The following is a 26,725-nucleotide window of genomic DNA, read 5'->3' as shown; positions in this document are numbered from 1 at the left end:
AGTCACAACAAAGACAGAGTGCACCTTTCTCCTTCTACATCACACCAGACGTTTCCAGCAAAGGAGGCCAGTGCAGTGACAGGACAGAAATGAGTGTCCATCGCTTTACCAAAGCTGCATGCCTGCTGGGCAGAAGGTGATTATTTCTCTGGAGAGCACCCTTCCCATGGAACCACCCCTTTCTTGTAGCAAAACAAATCTCAGTTCTTACATGCTTAAAATAAACAGGCTTGCAGAGTCCTCCCTGAGTCAGACCATAAATTAGCCAACTCATTAAAAAAGAAAATATTTCTACAGTGGATGAGCACAGGAAACCCCCCCAATAACACTATTTTAACCAAGTACCTGTGGGCTACTGTACCTTGGGGTATGGAGGTGGGTTGGTAGGAGGGCTCAGAGAGCTGGTACGTTGGCAAAGTTGGCATGGCACTGGGTGGGAAACCTCCAGGGATCAGATGGTTGAAAGCCATCAGTTGGTTGGCTCCTGCCTGCTTCCTCCATCTGGCACGACGATTGCTAAACCAGACCTGCAAATGTTTTAAACATGAACATTTGATTTCTGCACATTTAGTACAGATGTATCAGAAAGAATGGCATTGCATTTCAAACACGGGCAGTGTCTGAGATGAGGGATGCAGAAGATGCACACTGAACTTAGTGCTCCTAGACAAGAAAGTTGCCCTTGGCACACATTTCCATGGTCCAAGAGATTCAACACAGGAATTCTGATCCCTAGTTTCCTCTCAAATTCAGCCTCTCCTGAGAAAAAAGCTGTCTACTCTTTCAAGCTTTAGTGGTTTTAATCACTATCATTACTGTTCCAGATTTAATGACAAAGGGGAAACCTCTCCATTTAATCTAAGTGCCAGCCAAAGCTATTTCATCTGTACTGTATTGTCTTTAACTTGCTGACAAGTTAGTGGCATCGCTTAATGCACTGTTAGAAGGTGCACATACTTACATATTGGGATAATATATTGTCCTAATGACCAACAGAACTTCAAGCTTTTAATTAGAAAAATACAAGCCCCATGTACAAAATACACAAATCCCTCCCAGCAAGTTTTCATCTGTTCACATATGTACAAAACAGTAGGTCAGAACTTCAGTACTAGATTAGCATTTCAGAACCACTTTGAAATCCGTTCCCAGGACAGCACACCAACCAGATGAGGTTTGGATTTGTGGGATATTTTAGCTATAAATCTCCTTTTCTTCACATCATTCTCAGTTTGTGTTTTAAGCTTTCCAAGTCCTGCATAGTTCTTACTACATCCAAGATACAAAGAGGCAAGACATGACACATGCTGATATAATTGGAGTTGCAAAACACGTTAATTATTGATTTTGATATTATAACAATTTTGCACATCACAAATTGGAAGGCCAAAGAGTGCAGGAGTGCCTGGAGAAGGGTGAGGCACAATGCCTTGTTGTGGGGTCAGAGCAAGCTCCTGACTACAGCTCTCAGCTCCATGGTGGAGCTCTGAAGGAAAGAATGGTTGGTTCAGGTAACAGAGACTGCACACATTTGTAAACAAGCAGCCAGTTGCTCATAATCCTACACCCTGAAGCAGCTGTGGTGCTCATCTATAGATACAATTCATTAGATAAGACCTCAACTGAGTGTTAATACCTGGTAAAGTAGATCTGCACAGCCTGTAAGGCAGCCTGGCCTGAAAGCCACTGAGGCACATTAGCTGATGAGGCACTTATAGATGTGTTTGTACAAGATGGGACTCTGATCTGTAACCCTTGTGCAAGCAGCCCTTGCTGGCTTAAGAATCAGGCATCACAGACTGGGATTCTAAGTGTAGCACCATTTATAAACCATGAGTGGCCCTCACACTAGAGGGTAACAACCTTTTGGGCTACACTGTGGGCTTCTCCTCTGCTTGCTATTTCATGACAGGAGTGGTGGGACTCACTGGGCCATCTGGTTTCTGCCATAGGCCATCTGTCACCATGTAGTTTGCTCTGACTTCATTCTCTTTTCAGAATGAGATGCTCAGTGCACACAGCTGCCTCCTCCTTTGGCTACAACATCTACTCCTCAATTATACACTCCCACTCCAGTTTAAGATCTAGGACAGAGGGATAGGTGGAGCCTGTGTTCTACGTCACAAATCCCTCTCTTGTTGTTTTGCTGTACATACTGACCCCCCTGTCTCCACATGAACCATTTCTGAAAGCAGCTGGAAGGAACAAGGCACCGGGGTGGAAATGCAAAACCTGCCATGAGCAGTAGCTGAGGATGGGTCCAGATTCAGCCTGTAGAGCAAGAAAGAGACCTTGCTAAAGATCCAGAGAACACTTAGGAAGGATAATGGAGGTCAAAGAGTGACCAGGGAACAGCAAACCCTTGTTGTAATTAGCTGACCCAGGTCATTAACTCTGGCTTTTTGCCTTGACACTCTCTCTTCTTCAGGTCAAGAGGGTTATCTCATGATCTCCAAGTGCTTTGGCAACACGAGCAGAACTAGGCTACATGAATAGATTTCACTCGGGAAAGTGAGGTAACAAGATTTTATATTCTCTACAGATAAGCATTTGCCTTCAAACTTCAGATAGTTATTAAAATGAGTCAAATCCCAAATTTTAATTCAGTAGTAAGCAATTTGCCTAAATGACAAGTTTTCTTTTTTTTATTTATGGTCAGATTTTTGGCTCATTTTGCAGACTCACATTTTTTCCACAACTGCAGCTGTGTATTAAACATCTCTGAAAGGAACACACCCAACAGTATCAAAAAGTCTGCAGCAGCCACACAATGGACATCCTTGCACAGAGCTTTGTTGCCACCTGGAGCCCCATTACACTGAGTGGGACTCTGCAGGGGTGCAGAAACAAGGCTGTGTACTGCCACTTCAGTCCTGTGTGACTGCGATGTGCCAAATGAGTGCTACTTGATGGGCACCCTTGTCACGTGGCACTGGCACAGTCCTCTGGCACTGGCCTCTTGCTTTCCCTGGGGGCAGGAGGGCAGATGGCACCTGACTAGCACCAGAGTTAGTCCAAAATTAACTCACAAAAACCCCTTGAGCAAGTTCAAAACTGCAGAGGAAGCCTTACTGCCACTAATACCACACAAGTTCATCACTACAGAATGGCAGAGGTACATAAGAAAACAAAAATACAAAAGCCACCAAATCAAGAAAAAGTTACTAAAAAATAAATAACTGAAACCTAAATAACTGAAACCTAAGTATTTTATTTACATTTTATGTAATACTTATTAAAATTAGTCAAATCCCACACTTTAATTGGAAGCTTGAACAGAATTGTGAATGCTGAATTCAGAACATATTCAGAATGTCATTTTAACTAAAATTATTGGGGTTTTTAATCATTATATTTCCCTTAGACTATATTAATCATAATATTTCCCTCAGTCAGTTGCCTTGATCTATTTCTAGAGTCCAGAATTTTTTTTCATTTCTTAAATCCTCATGTAACATGAAAAATTCATGTACAATACTACCACTAAAGAAACCTTGAAAAACTTTGCTAATCTCAAGCCAAGATTTAAAAATAAATTCAGTCACCACAAGTCAGTGTGTCGGCTTAGAAACATATTGTAAAAACCTGGGGGAATATTTTCTTTTGTTTATACATTTCCAATATGATTTAAATGCAATGTCTCCTTATGTGCAACAGATTTTAACTTCCACCAACATAATAAAATTCTCATCTTATGAGTGGCCTTTTCATATATAGCAGGCCCCCATAGGATGCTCCTTTCTCCCACAGCCTCCATTTGAGGGGCACAATCATCACCTGGCTGCAGGGATGCTTCCAGTACAGAGCAGCCCCTGGAGGAGATCCCAAGAGTCATCCTGTGAGAAAGTGCCACCCTGCAGTGGGCACAACAGAAATCAAACTCTAAACTATCTAAAAATGGACAGAGGAAACACAGCTTGGCTGAGGGACCCAAGCATTCAGAAACTATGTCTGCACAGAAGCCAAGTCACACTCACTGTAGTGAAGCTTGGACTCCTCAGTTCCTATGTCACTTTCAAAGATGGAATGTAAATGATCCAGATGATTTGGAAACAAACTTGAATCTCAAAGTCTGGCCAACATTTATAGATCAAAAATAGAACTGAAGAGGATGAAATGCAGAACAAAATGGGGGGAAAGCAGCACTTTAATTACTGGAAGCTCAAGTTTTCCAAACAGCTGGGACTGGACTGACCCAAAAAGAAATCTCTCTGCCACAGAACGTAAAAAACCAACGTAGATGGATAAGGTGAACTAATAGGTTTCTTCCAGCTCTATTTCCTTATATTTGGATCCTGCCTCTTATTATCATTTTTTCTTAAAGCAGTTTGCAAGTGATCATGCCAATATCTTATTTTGTTGATCTCAACAGGATATTCTTTAGAAGATGCATTTATTCACTTGGGAACACACTATTGTAATTAGCCTTGACATTTCGACAGTCTGATCATAAACACAGAGTGCTCTATGTGCTTTTAAGGCAAAAAGATCTCTGATTCAACAGGGAAAAACATTCAAGATGTGAATGTTGCAAAAAACCCGTGGATATTTTGTTATACAAAGTCCTGACCATTGCAAGCACCAGTGCCAGAAACACAAAAGTCGAGAGACTGATATATTGTTAATGGCACTTCTAATTTTAGATGGATTCTAGATGGGGGGAGGGAGGAATTGGTTTGGTTTTTCCTCATGATATTTTTCATGGTAACTGCCTCCCCCACCCTCTTATTCTCCACCTCTGCCTTCCCACAAAATTCATGTGTTCAAAACAAAGTCTGACCATCCTGGAAGCCAGAGTCCGCGGATGTTCCACCAGGGAAAGAATGTGGGCTGTGCCAGAAGCAGCAGGGGTGCCTTGGAAAGGGAGGAGGCTGAAGAGGAAACTGCAAACACAGCTGAGCTCCACCAGCCCAGGCAGAGCTGACTGGAAAACACGGCAGTGTGACTGCCACAGACACCTCCAGGGTCTGCTCCTGCAGTCGCTAAGATGCCAGGCCTCGCTTACTTCAGCAGCCCTTCAAGGGCATGCACAGGAAATAAGTTTCTTATCCTCCCTTTTCTTTGTTTTTGCACTAGGGTGACTTTCCATCCTGGCTCACCAGGGTATCAGTACTATGAGCTGCAGGGAGAGCACTGCCAGGGAGCAGCCATGGGATGAAGAAAGAGTAGAAACAATTGTATTTTAGCACAACTAGTTGAAAAATCAGCATGACTGTGACATCTGCACACCCCCAGCCTCATAGGGATAAGGTCCACTGCATACAGATGCACACCATGCTCCCTAACAGCATCCCAAAGCCTGCTGAGAGCAGCCTGCCGTGGCCACCAGAGGGAATGTCACAAAGCTGGGGCTCCCTGCCTGTCAAAGCCTGCTCTTTATGGGCATGGGAAGTGATGCTGTTCAGGATACTACGAGTTATCAGTGTGCTAGAAACCAGTGTTACTTGAAAACATACAGGGGGGTGGGAGAAGAGAATAAAAGGGGAAAATATCCCAAACAAACCCCAAAACAAAACAAAGAAAACCCCACCAAAAAAAAAAAACTCCAAAACCAAAGAAAGTCAAAATGAAACCAAACACACCACACACAAAATAAAACAAAAAAAAAAAAAAAACAACACAGACTAAAAGTCACTAGCCTGTGACAAAGGGAATAGAGACTTCGAACAACCTCCCAGTGTGATCCAACATGCTCCAATCTCTTAGGTTTCTTTGAGAAAACTTTGACTCAGTCCTACAAAAATACTTCTACAACTCTGCAGTGGAATAGTTCTAAAAATTATTGAGTAACAAGCAAATTGAGCTGCGTATTTATAAGTTAAAGTGACACTAATTAGAGCCCTTAGGCAGCAGGGACCAGAAAGAGACAATCAAAATCACATCCCTCTTTTCCTTTATATTTAAAAATGTCCTCTTGGGCCCACATATGAATGCAGTTGGTTAATTAACCCATAAGAATTTCCCCTTTACAGGGGAGGGGGGCCATGCAATTACAGGGTTATCTACTGCAATGATACACACAGCAGTTTCTTTCTTTAGCCTTTTTATGATGCAAGAGATTCAGTCACAAGAAAAGGCATCATAAATCCTCCATAAAACCACATCAGGAATAACTAAAGATCTGATGAAAGTGAGTCTTGAGTGTTCTTGAATCCATCCTGCATTCCTTTGCCCCATCTTCCCATAGGACTGGGCAGTTCAGTATAAGCTCAAACCATTTCAGAGGTTTGAGCAAACTAAGACTTTGCTTTGGCACAGATTCCCCCTCCCCAGTGATTTCTCAGAGAGTGCTTTTCACTGTTTTCTACTGAGAAAATACCACTAAAGCTGAGAAATTGAACTCCAGAGCCTTTAAACTTTACTACTAGCCCAAGAGTCATAACTTCTCTCACCTTTCCCCTTACTCTTCTCCAAACTCTTTCCCTCCCTGCACCACAGTGAGGCAAAGAAAATAATATCCAGGCACAACACTTAAAATACATTTTCTTAATAATTCTTCTTTTAGCTACTCAAGACATCTGAGCTCTTGGGACTTATTTGTTGAGGTTATTATAAAGTTTTTACAATAGCTAACAAGCTGATTACAAGCTTGACATGGGAACATTCAATTCCATGCTAGTAGCCTGGAGAGATGTGCCCAAATGTTCAGACATGCTCTGTTGATAAACAACTTTTTTTTTTTTTTTAATATGTCCGCAAGCAAATCAGTTTAAAGCTGGGATTTGGCTGAGAAGAAACTCTTCAGGGTGGGAAATAGTCATGATTCAGAATTATTTCTGACTTGCCCTTCTTTTTCACCATTATTCATGGATGAAAAAGAATCCAAACAAATTTTTCCTATTTCATTTTGGAATTAAACAGGGGAGCCATGTGCCAGCTGCTTCTCACAGCAGGGCCTCCTGCCCCAAGGATCCATACAGCTGGGGCACTCCTTAACATGGTCCAAATACAATCCAATAAATGCCCCACATTTCTGGCAATTTGGGATGCCTGCCATCAACACACAGCCCCAAAAGATTTGCCAGCATGGCCAGCCCCTGTTGGCCAAGGCAGGTTCCTAGCCAGCCACAGGACAAACCTGAACCTTATTTAAAAATCCTTTGCCAAAAGATTGACGCAAACACTCCCCACCATCGATCTGAAACGGGCCCAAGCTGCTGCCAAAGCTTGCCCAGTTTGTCTAAAAACAAGTCTGCTGTGGGAATCATAGGTGGCCAGAAAAGATACTACCCACTTCATTCCTGATGCCATAACTCCACAGCTCAGAAAGGCCTTTTGATTTATACTAGAGATAAATTCACTTTTCAAACTTGCCTTCAGATTCTCAGTAAAAACAGGCCATGGACCTTAAGGGCCTGCACTGCAACCTAATGATGGTTTTAATGAGGTTTTAAACTGGACAGGTAAAGTACTGCAATTTTTGCTCAAAACATGCAAATCTTAAACTTCACGTTCCCAGAGTACCACTATTTTTTTTCTTGTTTTTAAGGGAAAGGCCCTCCTTTGGAACTGTGCTTATCTTTCTGAATTTTATCTGATAATATCACAAGACCAAAGAATTCTCCTTCTGCATCTAATGTGCAGAGAAGAGCAAGTGCCTTTGGGAGAGGCAGCAGAAAAGGTTTTCCTGGCTTATATCACATCTAGGTTCAAACACCACTGGGGGAAAAACTCAACGGTCCTTGAGTGGAAAGGTGCTGCAGGAGGAATTGCAGGGAGCATTTTAACTCATTCTTACACCCAGGGTTGAAATATTTGCCATGATTACAGTTACACATCTCGTGACTCTTACAATGTGGAGTTTGTTGGAACACTTCTTTCCCCAAAAGCCTTTCCTGTTCCCATGATTAGGTACACAAATAACATTCACAGTGTAAAGTCTGTTTTCAGTTGCTTGTTGCTCTCAAAAAATTCCCCTTAGGGGCTGACATGTTCAACTCTTGATCCCAGACCAGAGGCAAGTTTTTTCCTCCATGTCCAAGCAACCAGGTTAGAAATATGCATTTGGTTACCCTTCAGCAGTGGGAAAGTGAGGAAAACCACAGTTCAGTGGTGTAAGACTCTTCCTTTCACGAGAGTAATAGACAGCCTCAGGGAACAGAAGGAAACAGGAAGCACAGGGTGACAGACTAGAGAAAACAAAACATGAGATGCAAGTACTACACAGAGGGACTGAGGGAATAGCAAGGTTGATCCAGTTGTTACCAACTAAATAACTGCCTAAGCAATATAAAACTACTGTACAGAATTGGACCTTACAGCTCCAAAGGAAATAAATAAATTTCTGGGCTTAGTTGGATTCAGGCTGCAAGAGCCAGCTCTTTTAGATAATGCTTTATTGGGAAGCAGTCAAAGAGACCTTTGTGTATATATCCATATAAAATTTGGTATCTCTGATCTCTATCATAATGTTACCAAAAAAGAAGTGTGACTAAGAAAGCCTGAATGCTACTTCAGTATGGCTATCCAGCCCTCTCAGCCTCAAGTCTCTCAGGGTTATTTTCTTTTCACAGGTCGTCTTTTATTTCATGCCCATAATACGTGGCTATTTTAAGGGGCTATAGAGAGGTGCTGAATGCTGATAAGGCAAATCCTGTAACCCTTAATCCACTGCTAAATCATTCTGCCAGCCTTCAAGTATACCAGACAGATGGAGTGCACTAGGAAACTGCCCACAGGCTGGTTACTTCAACCCCAGCTCATCTTTAATCCAGAAAGGTTTTGTTCTGGTATTTTAATCATTGATTGACTGGGAACTCTCTTCCATGCTGGGTTAGGTAAAATATCCATGTCAGAGGTACTGGGGAATTCGTGAGGCTGTAGATCATACGAGCGGTGTGAGACAGGATGCGTCTCGAGGGAACCAAGGAAGCCATGAGGAATGCAAAAAGTCACAGGGTTAAAGCCACATTAAGACAGCTGTTATGTTAATGAGAGTTCTGCTTTTCTTCTAGCCGTGGGTCATTGATTTAGAAAAACATGAACAAGGTCTTTTTCATTTTATCGTATTTTTCACTGAAGGTAACATAGACCAAAGCATCATCTCCGAGATCCCATTCGTCTTGCTAACAACACTTGTGAAGCAAGTTATCTTTGTTATGTTTGTGTGCAAATGATTCCTGAGGCTTGATTTGCTCTTACCTGGCCCAAGTCTATCTATGGAGCTGTTTTGCAAGCATTTCACTTAGTAAACATGTTAAGAAGAGTCATGCACAACTGAGCTTGCCTTCCAGACAAATTCATCCACACATCTGATTTTTTCCCACAGTCATAATAAACACTTACAAGAAATGTGGCATGAAGTTTTCTGCAAAAACATTTAGCAGGTAAAAAGTCTGAGCCTTTCAACACAGACACTCAATAATACAGCTGTGCTGCAATAGGTGTGATTGTCTTCAAAAGTCAGAGAGGTGTTTTGTATTGTTTATTTCAGTTTGCACAGTCTGAATGCCTCAGGCCGAGTTTCAAAGGTCAAACCATAATAAGAGTTTTACCAAAGAAACCAAATTCACCTGTATCCTTGGTCAGACCACAAGTCACCACTCATTTCTCTTCCTTTGTTAGATCACATGCTTCAACATCTTGCTTGTCACCCAACCACACATTGGCTTGGGAACACTTGCAACTCAGACTGATTTAAAAGGGGCATACTTTTCCCAGCAATTTGTAGATGTCAAGTGGTGAAAGAGCAGCAGAAGATGCTGCCTGTAGTATTAAACTTTTCACAGCATATGTTTCTTTGATATCAAACAGGAGAAGTCCTAATCAAAACTTGAACTCTGGGGTGCAGTTTATTCCAGGATAATTTGGCAGCTACTTTCCTAGGTTTAGACAGCTAAAAATCCAGGCACATACTTTTAAAAAAATTTAAATCAACTCCATGTTACTGCTCTGGTACATTAGCTCGCTTTAGACAACCCAGATATACATGAGGCTGTGAAGACTTAGAAGTTATTTGAGAACTTATTCTCATTTGAATTAAATTGAGAGTGGGGATAAAAAAGATATTACAGGATTTATACCAAGTCAACTTCTAACCAAAATCTAACCTAAAAGTGAACTGTAGATTCTGCACCAGCCACCTTCCTGACTTGCATGGCTCTGAAGACACATTTTCCTTTAAAAAACGTTTTTCTCTCTTTTTTTAATGCCTGGAAGACCCAGACAACAACAGATGAAATCAGTTATGTTACTATAAATTGGCCCAACAGCTGAGCTGTTGTATGCAGAGTGCTGTCAAGTGCATAAAGCAAACAAGTGGGGATATCAGACTTTTTTCTTCCTCTTCAAAGATTCTATACTATATTCATGGTAAGTATGGAACAATTAATGGAAAGACACAAAAGTTTTTTCAAAGCAGTTCTCTTAAACAGTTAAAAAAAAGTCCATGTACAAATGTAAAAATTCTACAGCTGTAAACAGTGTTGCTTCACATTTTCCTTCTACTCTAGAGCAGGATCATGTAGGAATATAAAAGGAATCACATGCTAACAGAAAAGGAAACTCCTTTCATTACGCAGCTTTTATTTATTATACATACCTGGACACGAGCCTCTGTGAGCTTGGCTCTTTGTGCAAGTTCTTCCCTGGTGTAAATGTCAGGGTAGTGTGTCCTCTCAAAAGCTCTTTCCAGCTCTTCCAGTTGTTCTGCTGTGAAGGTTGTCCTGCTGCGACGCTGCTTTCTTTTTAAAGGCAAATCTGGTTCAGAATCAATGTCAGAGCCTTCATCAGACTGAGGTGCTGATGCTCAAAAAAGAAACAAAAAAAAAGGCAAAATTAGCTTTAATTAAGGAGAAAAAATGGCAAAATATTGAATCAATCAATGACATCCTTTCATATCTGTCTTGGACCAAAGACCCCTCACAAACCCTAAGTGAGCACTTGAGAAAAATCAGCAAGAAACAAACCACATACAACATGACCATGAACCAGGAAAGAGGCTCAACTCTTGCAATCAGCAGTTTATAGAGAAATCAATATGGAAACTCCTTCTGGATTTCACAGACATGCAGATAGGGAGGTCACAGACAGGGCCAGACAGATCCCAGCAGCCCTGCTTGTTTCCCCTGGCCATCAAGTGAACTCCAGCCACAGCTGAACTCAGAGCTATAACTGTGAAGGCAGCATAACCTCTTCCAGTACCCAACCACACTCACTCTTCTCTCCAGTAAATGGTAATGAACCAAAAAAATAGAATTTCAAAGCCAGTCTTCACTTGCACCAGCTGCTGTCCAGGCAACCAGCATTCCTTCTTGCCTGAGTCTTCAAGGGAAACCACCTAAAGAGGGCAGACACTCCCCAGCGATGCTGAAACTGCTTGTTCAATGGAAATACAAGCATTGCTGCTTCTACTTCAGCAATGCCAAAGAAATTATTGATACAGACATTGATTTAATATAATCCTTTTAATGTAATTTATTTGGAAGCAAACTGTTTCTCAAGCTCCAGCTAAAACCCCCCACCAGGTTCATTTCTAGCTATCTCACATTTCCAATTTCACTCAAGCTGTTTGAGCTAATAAATACAGCTAATCTGTTTACTTAGAGCATGAGAAACATAAAGTGCTTTTTCAGACAATTCAGCTGAAAAGTTTATTAATTTCTGCATACCAAAAAAAAAAAAAAAAAAAGAACAATTACTTCTAGACCAGTGGCTCTTTTGTGAAAGGTGTCTTCATTTTCTAGACAGCATCAATATCTTGGACCCAGCAAACACAGACATAAGGAAAAACTCCTGTGGATCTCAGCATCAATATATTGAACAAACATCAGCTCCCAGAGTCTTATTTGCAGTGAAGGTTTGTCCTAAGACTGGACTAAGAGGTTCTTATTTTTGAGAATATTGTTCTCTAGAACAAAGGAGAATCCCACAAATCCTATCCTAAACAGTTCAAGTCCAGTCCTTATTAAACAGGCAATCTAGAGTATCCCAAAATTAACATCATACATTGTCTGAATTAGTGACAAATCCCAAACCCTCTCAGCTAGGGTCCCAAGTGACACCTGCCTTCCTCAGCAACTGCCAAGTCCCAGCCCTGCAGGATGGCTCCACACTGTCATCCAGGAGCAAAAAGAAATATAGACTATTTTAAATGTAGTTCCCCAATGTCACTCTGTGATACAAATCAGCCACCTTAAGCAGAACAGCTCTTACTGCCCAGCTGGGCTGGAGGGGAGCACACCAGCCACACTACCAGGGTCACACTGGCTACACTCTGCCCTCACCTGGTGGGGTGAGATCTGAAACAGAGCTCAGAAATGTCCCTTTTGGAGAGAAGTTCTCTGACAAAAGCTGTCTTTAATTGTGTACAATGAGTTAAAAGAAAAGGAAGTTGTCAGGAAGATGTCAGGAGCACTTTCAATGCACTTACAGACTCCACATGTATGAGTACAACCTCTACACACATCTATGTATATGCTTATAAAAAGCAAGCTTAAACTGTGCAATTTAAAGGGGATATTTACTGCTGAATTCCCTGAATTACTGAAACGAACTCCCTCACCAACTGAGTGGGAAATATCAGGAGATATATCATTACCTTTTTTAAAATGTTTTATAAAGACTTAGCAAAATCTTGACATGTTTCCCTATGCTCTCATTCCTTTCTGCAAAAGAATGTAGAACTAAAACCCTGGCTTCATTTCATTTTCACTTTATTCATTTTCATTTTATATTTCATTAAGCAGTAAGTGAAAGGCACAAAGGTAAACCAATAAAAAAAATAACTATAGTATCTAAGAGTCTGGAACAATATGTGTAATCAATGGCAAGAATTTAAAGAGAAAATAGTAAAATTAAAGTAGGGATAAAATGTGTATCATATCAAACTACTTTCATATCTATCTGCTTTCATTGACATTACTTTTTGCCAGGCCTGGCTGCTATGTGCAGCTTTATTGAAAACATTGGCTTCTTTTGTCTTATTTGCCCTGTAATAAGAAAGTCAGACAAATGTAATCTCAAAGGATAGCTACACGTCTATACTACAAACTGTACTGTTCTTATTCCTTACAAAGTATTCTTAAATATCACTATCATCAAGGAAGCCTTTATTCTTATTTTTTCATATCAAAATATGATTATTAGACTTTTGTATAGTGAGAAGGTTCAGAGTACTGGCTAAGCACAAAAACTGGATATACCTCAGCCTTTAGACAAGCAATATATATATTATATATGTTCAATAGTCACAGTGCATTGCCCTCTCTCTAATCAGTATCTCACTAACGTTTCTACTGACTTCCATGATATACAAAGATATTATTCAGCACTGGCAAAGCTGGTGATATTTTAGCTGGGTTATTTCTATATCCATCACCTCCACAAACACAAAACATGCATATCACTAACCTTTACATGTGTCCTACTGATCCTAATTTTCCAGCCCCTAAAGTCATAAATAGAAGGAGACTCACTGCCATGGGAGATTGCCTGGCTGGGCTCCTTGGGATCACCAGAACCCCTCTTACTATACAGCTCAAAATTGGAGAGACAGCCAACTGCATTACCAGTTGCTGAGTCACAGAGAGTAATTTAAAAAGGAATTACAGAATTAAAGAGAAATTATTTGTCCCTTAACTGCTCATGACCTATCTGGTGGCCGAAGGAAATGCTGCATGCCAATTATCACCACAAATGCACAACCCCACTGCCCAATGTCACAGGCATTTGGTCACCTGGAGTTCTGCAACCATCCCTTTTCCAAACACTGTAAATAGACACATGGGGCAAAAACCCAACAACAAAATGACACACGAGGGGTCACTCTGTGGGCTGTTCTTCCTCCCAGCAAGACATTTCATTTGAATAATTAAATAACAATAACATGACAACCATTTAAAGCCCATGCATTAGGGCTGTAACAGAGTGCACCTGACAGAAGCAGGCAGAGGGATTATCATGGAGAGGTTATCATCTGTGACCCAGGGAAGCAGAACCTCTCTCACAACTCTTCACACGCTGTAAGGTTTTTTAATAACATATTACACACAGTCTCTTCCTCCTAGTCTAACAGCCACTATGAATTTTGTCTAGCAAGGGATCTCACTAAAATAAGGCAAATGAAAAAAAATTTAAAATAGCAAAGGCCAGGGAGGGGTTTGGTAGCAGTTTATTAGCTAGCTACCCTCCATACACCCATCTTCTCAGTTCTTTATTTAAGCAAGATTAATTCCACAGGGTCTTCCCCCTTGTGCTACTGCTCAACTCTGGAGCTCCCTGGGGTGTTCATTCTACTGGCCCTCGGGCTCCCCAGGGTGCTCTCTCAGCTGGTCTAGGGCTCACTGGGGTGGTTCACTCTGCTGGCCTAGGGTTCACTGGGGTGTTCACTCTGCCAGCCTAGGGTTCACTGGGGTGCTCTCTCTGCCAGGCCTGGGGCTCATTGGGGTGCTCTCTCCGCCACCCTGGGGCTCCCCGGGGTGCTCTCTCCGCCACCCTGGGGCTCCCTGTGGCAGCGATGGCTGCCGGCGCCCGTCTGATCCCCACAGCCATCCTGGCCGAGGCGAGGCGAGTGACCTCCTCGTGTTTGCTCGGGTGCAGGCAAGGGGAGTGCAGCGGGGCCGCCACCCCCACACAAACCCACAGCAAATGACAAATGACACTTTCTCTTTGTGATCTTTGGGATTTTTGTTGACTTATTTGGAGGCTTTTGTTGGGTCCTAAGAAATGGCCTGTGGCTGAGGCCTATTGGGCCGATTTCCACGCTCCATCTGTGGTATCCATCAGCGGGGCCTTTGCCCGCATTCAGGGCTCTGACACCTGCCTGGCAGGATGCGGGAGGCACAAAGGCGGCTGCCGTGGAGGCGGGGGCGCTGGGCCGGGGGGCTGGGGAGGGCAGCCGGGTGAAGGGGATGCACAGCAGGGGTTAATCCAGCTCCCCCTCCCCAAACCTCCGCACCTGGAGGCGTCCCTCCAACACTGCCTCCTCCAGCAGAGGTGAGGGGCTCAAACAGCCCTCCTCGCACCGAGGGGGACTTAAGGAAGAAGGGGAGGGATGGAGAGCGGCAGAACTGCCCCAGGATGGGGGTGTCACAGGCACCCGAGGCGCTCCCCAAACACACGGCTGGTGCTGGCTCTCCACTATGGAGCAGCAAGGCATTCCTGCCTGCATCGTTGTTTGTGTTAGGGCAGGCTTTCAGCAGCTGGCTTTTAATAGTCAACAAAACAGAAACACAGCAAGCATCCTTTTCTTCCTCAAAATAAAGTCCGCAGGAAGATAAAACAGCATCCTTATCCCTCTCCTCTCCTTCCCTCTCAGCAGTCCTGTTTAGGGGCAGGCTCTTATATCCATACAAAATATAATGAAGGCTCTGAAGCACCTCTCCCAGCACGTCAGCCCTTCGTTTTTCTGTGTTTGCCTGAGGAAACATGATGCCAGGCTCCCCCCTCTCCTCCTCCTCCTCCCAAAACCTCACTGTCACAGCAAGGAGCCATTAAAAAGAAAATACGCCCTGCCAGGTCTGTGCTAATCAAACCAGGACAAATAAACTCTGACACTCAACAACTCCCCGAGTGCCTGCAGCCCAGGGAGGAGACTACAGATTAGTTATGAATATGGCAGGCAGCAGGGGACTAGCTCAGGGGTCCCGAGTCACCCCACAGCCACCTGTGAGCTCTTTAGACACAACTGAAGCTGTGTTTATCTAAGATAAAGCATGCTTCAAGGAACAGGAGAGCACCCCCAAAGTTTAGGTTCTCCCCCCAAAGCACTTTTGGGCAAGGTTACTGTTACTCAGAGCTGCAATTTTACCCGATTCAATGTTCATTTTCTGTGCTTCAGCATCCATGGGATAAGAGGACAGAAGGGAAATTTGGACACCCTAAGTTTCACCCTATTAAGTCACAGCCCAAAACTTATCAACTGGACTCCTTTTCTTTGAGACGAAAAACAAAATCAGCTTTCAAGAAACAAAGAATGAAACAAGAAGCCACAAAAGATTTCTCAGATGGGTTTATAATAAAACATGCTAATGCTGCTGCTACATGCTTCTTTTTTCCTATTAAAAGTGAAAATTTAGGAATCAGGAAATATATAAAGAAATTCTCAACCTTGCTAGAAAGCAGCAGAGTACCTCATACAATGGAAATAGCCACAAGTAGAAGAATTGCTTTTAAGCAATTCTACTGGCATTTTGACTATGATATATCAAAGAAGGAGAAATGAAACCAAAAAGAAAGCCTCTGTTCTAGACAGGAATATCGCTCATCTAACAGGGATTAAGTCACACTTCAATTACTCCTTTGAAAACTGCTGCTATTTGTAAAGGGCATACTTACAAAAAAAATTATAAATTACTTTAACTCCACAGGCACTTAAAAAAAAGTCTGCAGTGAGAAAATGAGAGAAATGTTGAGAAAATATGTTGCTACTTAAGTAAACTCGTTAATAAGAGCAATTAATCCGTTGCTGGAATTGGAAAAGATCAAGCCCATATCCTGTGAGCTCTAAGCTGAAAAGTCAGCACAGAAAGGAAGCAACCACCACAGCAGTGATAAAAGTGATCTTCTTGAGAAAAATTGATGGTATTTTTATTTTGTTTGGGCTGATTCACATAGAGAAATCTGCTTTGTAGGGCAAAGTGAAAAGGAAAACAGTAGCTGCAGTAAAAGGAAAAGGCCAACAGTGACTTTTATTTACAATTACCAAGAGACAGGCTATTATTGACCATATGTGCCACAATCGCCCTCCTTATCATGGGTTGGCCATCATGTCCACTGGGAGCTGTTAATGAACTGGGTAATTGAGCTGCTGACATGTGTTACCAAAACAAAACAATAGGAAGAAGAGACAAATGAACATTTTATTTGCCAATCAGAGTAGGTTCCGCTTTTCAGAGAACTGTGCCTAAGTAAGTGGCTGAATACATAAAACAGTGCATTGAAGGCAAGCAGATGCATGCACAATAATGGTTAACTGACAGCCTATGGCCCATCTGTGCTTAACATTTTGTTAAAGAAATTACTTGACTTGCTAAAGAGACAAATCATACAGCTGCCCCAAGTGCTGCATTATAAGAGATAAATCATTAGCTAAACTGTTTCATGCTTAAAATGACAATGCATATTAACAGTTATGCAGGGACATTTTGTCAGCACAGCTTGATGCAGTTATAAGTGACAAAAAATGTGACAGCTCATAGCTATTCAATGATTTCAACTTAGAAGAAAATGACAACACTGTGAAAACAATGTCACCGCATAAACAATAGACAATTCACAGACTCTTCTTTTTTAAAAATATATTAAATTTTTTTTTGCAATGATGAAATAATATGGAAAAGAAAAAAATGCACAGTGTCTAACTGTTCTGCACCATTAATCTGCTAGCATGTACTTCATTCAAAATCACAGAGCATCAAAAAGGAACACATTCCATTTTAAATATCAAAGACTGCATCGCCAGCACTAAGAATAAATGGCTAATTCTCAACTGTGCATGAAAGGATAAAGAATTTCTAGAGTGAAAGGAAGGGAAAAGGAAACTGCAAATACAACTACAAAAATCTCTTCTTATTCCCCCACCTCCTTTGCCAAAAAGAGATTTGCTTTGTTGATACAAGTAACGCTAAAGTACTTACCAGCTTTGCATGTGAGTCTGATCCCAACTTTCATTGCTGTAAATTTGCATTGGGGGATTACTACTATTATTACTATTATTGTCATCACCATAATTATACTTATTATCATTATTGACATTACTATTATTAATTCTTATTACTTACATTGACAACTAAATATAAAGGAACTGCAGTTAGCACTTCGATCCTATGTCCAGGGAGTACATACACACGTATAAAAAAAAAGTCAAATAAATACTGTGATTTGGTAAAAGTCATGTAGCCTGTGGGAGGTTTCCCTGTGGTTTCAGAAGTTTAGGGTTAGCTCAGGTTTAATGACTAAATAAAATTTAAGTCGCTACAGTTTTCCCCACGAAGCCAAGACTTCCTCGCTGACTGCGCAGAGTTTCCATTCACTAGCCTCGAAAGACTGCTCTGCTGTTTCTAGTGGTACACGGGCAAAGCTGGACCCAGGCAAGCTTTGCCCCTTGCCGTCTGTCTGTCTGTCTGTCCGTCCGTCCTTTCCCGGCGGGCCCGGGCAGAGCGCAGCGAGCGGAGCCGGCGCTGCGGCACCGAGCGCGCCCCGCTCCGTGCCCGGCCCGGCGCCCCGAGCGGCTCCGCAAAAGCGGCAGCACGAGGCAAAGGCTCCGCTCGGGGCTTCTCTCCCGGAGCTCACGAGTGCCCACGTCTGGGGGCTTTTCCAGCCCTTCCCACCGGGAGCATCCCTGGGAACGCTCAGAACTGCATTTAAGTGTTGCGGCATGTTGTCTGTTCACTTACGAATACTAGGACATTTCAAGGAAAGACTTCCAAAGGATTAAAGAACTTTGCCTCCTAAATTAAAAAAAAAAATAAGGAAACCAAATACCCTCATTTGGATTTATGTTTCTCCCAAGAAACTTTAAGAATTTTAGGTGATATTTTAATATAACACAGGGAGACTTAGGAGGAAAGTGCAATCAATCTCTTGCAGAAATCCCAGAACATATTAAGAAAGGATTGGTGTCATGTCTTCAAGCCAGTATCAGCTGATGGAAGAGCTGATTGATAACCAATTAAGACTGAAAACATTGAGTATCCTGGGAGATGGAATTTGTCAGCTGAGAAATTAAATAAAGCAAATGAAGGAGTCTCTGGATAAATAATGAGACTGTATTAGTGAGTTAAAGCACTGCAAATAATTGAGTTGTCAGCAATCTCACAATTGTCTAAGGCAATGTGGATTTTTCAGAAGAAAAAAAAAAATCTATAAATTATATTTGCCTCAATCTTTTGCAACAACACCATGCAAACAGAACTCCTAAAGTTATATGAATTGATCAAACTACTGATCACACCAAGATAGAAAATGCTTACAAGCATTTTTCAACATCAGCTCTGTATCTCTTCACTACTTCCACTGGTAGTAGTGCTAAGACATTTTTGAAGAAAACAAAAACTGTACAGATGGCTAAAGTAAAAAAAAAAAAAAAAATTAATAAACTTCCTATTTGTCTCAACTAGTTCTAGCACCTGAATTAATAACATTCTTGATTACAAAAAACACTAGCAGAGCAAGCTGTTATAGACAGCTTCATCTCCATGCCATGATTACTGTCCTCAAAGTCTCAGTGGGAAATCAAGTTTATCATCTTTTCTTAAACCCACAGCTGCAGCCAGACTGCCCCTCAAGCCACTTTTACCCACTACAGAAGTACACTGAGTATTATGACCATCTCCATTTATCGCTTTCAGGACTAGGAATGGCCAAAATATTTCTAGATGGTTTTTTTTCCTTAAATAGAATATTGGTTTTTGTCATTGAATACAACTCCATTTCCTCTAGAAATTACTTAACTCAGCAGGAGACTTTTGTGAAACAAAACTAAAAGTACTGACATTTTCCCCTCCACTTTTCAGATTTCAGTCAATAAAAATACCTTATTTTTCACCAAATATTTTTCCTATTATTGATTTCCAAAGGCACTACCTACTCCTGCAAAATACTTATTTTCCAGCCAAAGCTGTTAGTAACTCTAGGTCACTTCCATCACAACTACATAAGAATTGGGGTGCTGACCTCAAAATCCATCATCTTCTGTCATGAAACCTGGTCCTACTGGGTATTGAGCCCTCCAGTCCCACTGGTCAAAGGCAGCCCCTGCCTTTATGGTTGTTGCAGTGTTTGGGATAAAAGGACCCTACAACAGGACAGCAGCAGGGTGCTCAGTACCTCTTTGTGTTACTCCCTGTGGGGTTTCTCATTCCAGCCCCTACTTTGGGTGCCAGCATGGGGGGGTGCAGGACTGTGCCCAAGACTCCCTGAAGCACACAATGCTTTTTCATTCATTACAGTGCCTGTGATGCTGTTACAGTAATTACCTTGAGTCCATCCAAGAACTGGTCACCTGCAGGTGCTCCTTGTTCCTCACCCTGTGAGGTCTGCACGCCCATGAGCTCCTGGCATCATCCTTTAATTACATTTCCTGGGGACTGTCCTCTACCAACCTCACAAAAGCTATTGGAGCTCACAGATGTCACCTGACCAGAGCACTGCCATAACACAGGCGTTAAACAAACACAAGAAAATAAAGCACACACACAGTGCTTTGAGGACATGGACCCTGGCTTGCTAATAATGAAGCAAGGTATACAGATTGCCATCTATTCCCAAGAAACAGGGGGAGCTTCGTTTCCAAAGAAAACTCACAATTTTTCAGTCCAATTTAAAAAAAAACAGAACAAAGCCCCCCACCAGCTGATCTCAGAGCAGTCAGTAAAAGGGAGTGATGGGCTGTGCTGGCCTGCAGCCAGCCCACAGCACCTTTATAGCATGGAAAATGTGCCTGCTGGGAGCCACTCTGGATCCAGTCTCTACACCACAGACATATGTAATTCCCTCACATTTGCTCTCATTTACTGCTTGTTGACAGATGCTGATACATACTCTTGAAAACCTGAAGGAAAGATGGTTGCTGGTGAATGCTTAATGGCAGAGATGTCAAAAATTATTTGACTAAATATACACATACTTAATATCACCAGCTCTGAAACCTCCACATATATTAACCAATTTATTACTGTCTCTCTGAATTATTTGCAGTCCCAAAACTGAAAAAGTAACTCTGCACCAAATTTAGTGCAATAAACACACTGGCTTCTCTTAACTGTTCACCATCACATACAGCAGAAGTGCCAGGATGCCTGTTGATGAGTCCTGTAGGCTTTGCTTGGACACTAACATTACAAAATATATGTTCACCCATTTCCTTTTTTTCTACTCCCACAGTGTCCCTACAACATAGGCATCCAGAATTTCAATGACTTAAAATTATGTGACTGTCTAAAGATAGTATTTAAGTGATATACAAGGTGCAAAACCATACATACAACTTATTTGCTCCCTGCCATTCCCAAGAAAAGATATTCTCAAGAATCCAGCTCTACATTCCCAGTATTAAATGCAAGCCACATTGTGTCAGTGGTCTTTGGATCCACTGAGACTCAGATGTAGCCCTCAGGCATCAGGAATGTTCACACTCAGAGAACACAAGGTTTTTACTTTAGTTCCTTTTACCCAAACGGGGAACCCAATGGAAAAACCCTGCGGGTTTTTTTTGGAGAATGAAGAGGAGCTCACTTTCTGATGATCTCCCACAGACTGAAAATCAATGGTTTCATTAAAAATGATCATTTTACCCTCCAGAAATAGGGCAAATTCTCAAAGATAACAGTGAAAGCGGCTCCAAATCAGATTTGCAATATTTAAAATTAGAAGGGAAAAATTGCCAAAATACAAACAGATGAATCCAGAAAAGCTAAAATACAGTCTTTCATCTCTGTAAAATCAGCTATCTTAAATTGTTAGGCTGTAGGGTTAATTGATAGCATCTGTTTAAAGGCTCTCCCTGTTTCCCCAGAAGTCCTCAACATTTCAGTTGAGGAAGCAGGAGAAGATCTGGGAGAAGCTTCATGACATCAGTAAAAATCCTGGCTTCTGCTGCATCTTGCCTTTCAGTGCTCTGGCACCACACAGAGTTCCTTTTTGCTTCCACTTGTACTCAGCTAAGAGCACCACAGCCTGCAAGCACTCTTATGTGCACTGCTGGGTACCCAGGAACATCACAAGTGAGAGTCCTAAAAGCTCCATCACAAAACACACAACAAGGGAGCTTTCTTAGGTGGGAATAAAAGTAGTCCTCCTTGTTTCTAATTTCTCCTGAAAACATCATATTATAGCACATTCAAAACCAAGAGGTCTTCTCAAAAGCAGACTCTGCAGAGTGCTTAGCATTTTCCTGCCACCATATGAAAACATAATAGGTCCTAAAATGGAAGCTTGAGTAACTCATCTTGTAAATCCAGACTGAAAGAGAAATACCTCCATGATGAATACTGGAAGAACATCAACCACTAACACAGAGCCTGCCTTCCCTTCCTATGCAAACAAGCAGCACATATTTTGCTGGGCTTTTCTAGGAAGCTTAGAAAAGACAAGCATTCAAGCCCAACTGAATTTCAGCAAAAATCATGCTTTCTTTTTATTTGACAGCAAATTTTTAAAATGCTAATTTTTTCCTTCAATTCATACCCTATGGATTGTGAGATGTGATTCTCTGCCTGCTTTAGGTCAAACCCTGCTGAGAGCCACATCAAAGTGGTTAATACAGATTAGGAAGTCAAAACTTGGCCTGCAAGCCAGCCGGACAGAGCCCGAGGAGGGGCCTGACAGATGCCCCAGATGCGTGCAGGGGGAGGCTGCCAGAGTGAACCCTGCACAATAGCAGAGAGACAGCAAAGAATAAAAGCTGCACACTGCCAGCCAGCCTCCCGTGTCTGCAAAGGGAAACCAGCATCAACGGACAAACCAGCTCTTGGCAGCTTTTCTAAGTGGCTTCCTTTTTATTGTTAGACAAGCAGGACAGGGAGATCCAGGGTCCCAGGTCTGATCCTGCCCAAGGGGATCACAAAGCACAGAAACAAATGCAAGAGGGTTGCCCTGTGAGGGTAGTGGACTTTTTGCCTTTGTCTACTGTTGGCCAAGTAATCAATGAGTGTTCCTCTGTGCCTGGTAGCATATAAATGTGTCTTCGGGCTCACAGCAGAAGCCTATAACATTTGTTGTCTCAATAGACATCAAATGAGACAGGAATTCTAGAGGGGCTTTGCTACTGTGACAGCTTGCCATCACCTGCTGCAGTTTCTGGATACCAGTGAGCTGAAACCAGTGCTCATCATAGAGCTCAATAGCCTCCATCTCTACTTAAAAGTCTAAACATGTCTGTGCACCTTCATGTGCTTACATCATTAGGTCCTTTCTCCTTTAGAGAAATCCAAGAGTTGTGTTGGTACAGCTCCCAGCACAGTGGCAGTCCATGAGTAGGGCTCCTGTTTACCATAGAAATACAAATAACAAGTGGCTGAGTGACAGATGGCCTGGAAACATTTCTGATGTTTTCAGTGACAATTGCCTATTCAGACACTCCAATCAGACTTTCCAAATCACAGTCTAAGGGCAGTTGCAAACAATATTTTACAAACAAACTTTGACCCAGGCTGTGTTCTGATGAACATCCACTTAATTCTAACATACATGATCACATATAAATGGATTAGCTGAAATGTGCAGTAGAAAATTTCACAGTGAACGCTCAGATCGGGATCTTCAAAGAAGAGCCTGCATCTGTCATTAAAATTAAATAACAGTCATGCTGCTCAGGTACTAGAATTTGTATTGCCAAAATCCTTGCACTTTTTGAAAGTCACCTTCAACTTGAAAATTGTTTTGCAGAATTCAAACATCCAGAGTTTTGAGTTTTTTTCCTATCTGACTACTCAGGAAAAGAGTTTGCAAAAAAGTGTTTCAATCCAGACAAAATCTCATCCAAGCTTCCATAATTTGTTTTGCATTTTTAATCCCATATCACTTTGAATTATTCCTATAGAGTTCTATATAAGACACGAAACCACTACAAGTGCCATTAAGATTTATTTTTTATTGGGATCTAACCCAAGAAACCTAATTACAACCAGGGTCTGTGTAAGGAAGGGTCTAGACCATCTTCTGTCCAACTTTCAGCAAGTGGGACATCATTGCCTGCCTCTGAACAGTAACACATTTAACTAGAAAGACAAATATCAAGCATCTTTGCCTGCAGGAATGCTATTGCATTGGAGACTTCAATTTTCATTATAATCTGGGACCATCAAGGTCCAGTAGGAGGTTTGTGATCTTTCTAAGCAAACCTGGACTTCGTTTTGAATAAAAAATGGGCCTATTTATGGTTTTGCATCAAAGTCATGTGAAATGTCTGGTTTTGCATGGATTCAATTAGAGACAAGCCTAAGGCACAAAAAGTTCAGATCCTGATCAGGATCCAGACCCACCCAAAGCTGAGGGACATTTAGACTGAGTGACTTGGTTCTTGTCCATCTCCGATTCCAGCACGAAAACCAGGTGGGACTTGCAGCAAACCCCAGATTTTTGCAGCTTTGCTAGCTTGGCATGCCAGCAGCAGCAGGAGGGCTCCTATGACTTCTGATGGGATCTGAAACCCATGAGACACTGAGTCCCTGCAAACCAAAACTGTGGCATCTTCCCAGCTCCCACAATTAAGCTTTAAGCCATAAGAAAAAAGAAAAGCCAAATTAACAGCCCTATTGACAGTTTTATAGACCCCTGAGGGCTCTGCCTACATCCAAAGACAGTGGGGCTTTTCTAAATTAAAGTGAATTAGCAATCAAGTTCCTAAGAAGGATTCATTTAATAAATTAAAGGGCATAATTCAAAACAATTTCAAAAGTAATCCCTTGACTACAAATCATTCTCTGTACAGTGGGAAAATGGAACATTGTCATTCTGATGCTTGTCTTAATTGGCATTCAGTTGTTTTCCTCTTTTAAAGTAATTGTTTATTATTTTAGTGGGCACCATCTTGTAGTAAACTAATGCTGCCATAAGCTTCATTAGGAACATGATAAACTCAAGTTACTTGGTTAATTTTTTCAACCAGAATTAGAAGTAAATTTGATTGTGTTAGGACACTGAAGGAAGCAAGATTGCCACAGTCCTCCTTAGCCTTGGAGTTCATGAAGACACTGAACAAACTTTTAGCTTTCTGATTCTGTGCCACACGTACAACGTGGTTTCAGGAGTCTGTTCCCATGACACAGCTCACATTTTTTAGCAGAACTCTGTCAGGACCAGGCTCTAGCACAAAGTATTTTACAGAGTTTCAACTCTCAGTTTAGCAGAAAAGATATTCTCACAAAGTTAAAGTCAACGCCACATATTTCCTGAGAGCTTCTATCAAACTCAATGCAGCTACCATTAGAAGTGACGACTTACTGACTCCCAAAAAGCTGCTCTCTTTAATGTGATTTCCTGTGGTAACACACAATTCACTGGAAGGCCTTTGCACCTATTTAGGAACAGGCAGACTTTCAAATTAACTTCGGTGGAGCCATGACAGATTATAGCAGCAAAGGTTCAGCTGCTCTGCCTTTTGGGTATGTTTCCAATTGATGTCATTTCATGCTTTCAAACCATGGTTGCAACTTGGTCAGAAAGGGAATATTTGCCCTTCTCTTCATTTCACATTTCTCCTTCCAAGCTTTCTCCCCCGCCTTCCCAATTCTGTGCTAGCGGAAAAAACCCTAAAATCTAGTTAAAGTCTTTTGTGAAAAATGGAAAGAAAGAAGGAGTCATTTGTCTTCTAGAGGGAGAGGCATGTGGTCATGGCAGTCACTCAGGATGCTTTAGAGTGGAGACCAACAGAACAGTCTAGGAGACCAGTAGCTCCTTCTATATTTCCACTCTTCAGAAGGTTCAATGAGTGCTTGAAAAAAGACAGATCATAAACCAAACAAAAACCCAACACACACCCCAAAATAAGCCCCAAGCATCTGAGTTTCACTCTCCCACACTCCAAACATCCAGTACAGCGTAGCTAAACCGATGAAGTGGAGGAACTTGGAGGACCTAGAGAGGTCTGGTTGCAGCTTTTACCTCAGTGCCAGGGAAACACACTCCCTTCCTAATGCAGGGACATGCCCTGCTCATAGCAGACAGGACAGGCACTTTCTCCCTTACTCCCAACCAGGAATTCCATCTGGAGTCAAGAAACTTCTAGCAAATATTATGTGCTCCCAAAAAAGTCAGTTTTTTCCGATTGCCAGGATCCAACAGGAAAAGCATTTTGTCTAAACAACATTGAAGTTTGTTACAGCTCAAGGCTTTTTCTTAAGACTTTCCTCATATATTTTACCAGCACAAAATTCAGAAAGATTTAATGAAAAACTTAATTAAGAGGCTGGGACTCTCTGTCATAACTGCACTGAAGAGCAGCAAGCACATGACTGTTTTCCTGAGCATGCCAAGGCTTTCCATTATGCTGATGTCTCTGGAGCTGAGGACTTTCCAGTGCACCAGATGTGTACTAAATGCACAATTCAGGTCTACAATATTCACACTATACAAATAAAGGTCCAACAGATAATCTCTCTTCTGTCACCTCTTGTCACACCGGTTCCCAGAAATACTCAGTTATCATTGCACATTATATTCCAATCGCCATTCAATGCAAACATAATGGGCTTTAGTGAACACTCATATTTATTATTCCTACAACCATGCCATTCTCCTCCCCTCCAAAGCATAAGCAAAGTTGCACCGTTGAAACACATCTCTTTAGAAAGTCAGGCAAAGTGCTCCTAAAGGTATCAGAATAACAGTTTTTAAAAGAACCGTATTCCATTTTTTCTTTCTTTTTTTTGGCCTGTTTCAATGGGGAGCATCTTAGCGTGGAACTAAAATAAGTCAACACCACGCAGCACAAAAGATTGCAAGGATTTTCTGCAGCATGGGCTTGTCAAAGCAAGTAGGCAGCCTTTGTGTGCTCCGGCACAGCAGGAGCATTCCTCCAGGTCTGAGTGGCGGAGCGCCCCCGGCCACGGCTGCCCTGGGCGCCGGGGTTCCCACACCCAAGGCGGTGGGAAGAGGAGAAAGCAGAGCTGCAGAAGCAGCGTTGTAAATGGGATGAACTGGTCAACACGCTTCTTAGGAAATCCATGGCTTCCAGGAAGGATCACGTGTAAAGATTTACAATACCTCCACATCAAAGGGTTTGACATTGGCTATACTGGTCCTTTCAAAAGAAAGACGTGTCTGTCCCCTATAGCATCAACTCTGA

At 41.9% G+C, this 26,725-nt stretch overlaps 1 protein-coding gene across 4 annotated transcripts in view; it reads right to left on the bottom strand.

Annotated features, from left to right (window-relative positions):
- PAX3 (paired box 3) overlaps positions 1-26,725 on the bottom strand; it is a 74,711-nt gene that overhangs the window by 14,117 nt on the left and 33,869 nt on the right. For 2 of the 4 annotated variants that reach the window (XM_059479215.1, XM_059479214.1), the window contains 2 exons: positions 10,541-10,740; positions 362-527 (listed from right to left, as the gene is read on the bottom strand). In XM_059479215.1, coding sequence (XP_059335198.1) covers positions 362-527; positions 10,541-10,740 — 366 coding nt within the window. Of the gene's footprint in view, positions 1-361; positions 528-10,540; positions 10,747-26,725 lie in introns of all 4 variants that reach the window. The other 2 variants (XM_059479212.1, XM_059479213.1) reach the window with 1 other exon arrangement.

This window comes from Ammospiza nelsoni, chromosome 10, assembly GCF_027579445.1.
Source record: "Ammospiza nelsoni isolate bAmmNel1 chromosome 10, bAmmNel1.pri, whole genome shotgun sequence".
In the NCBI taxonomy this organism is placed as follows: domain Eukaryota; kingdom Metazoa; phylum Chordata; class Aves; order Passeriformes; family Passerellidae; genus Ammospiza; species Ammospiza nelsoni.
Note: the sequence above shows the minus strand (reverse complement) of the source record. Positions and strands in the feature narration are given on the sequence as shown.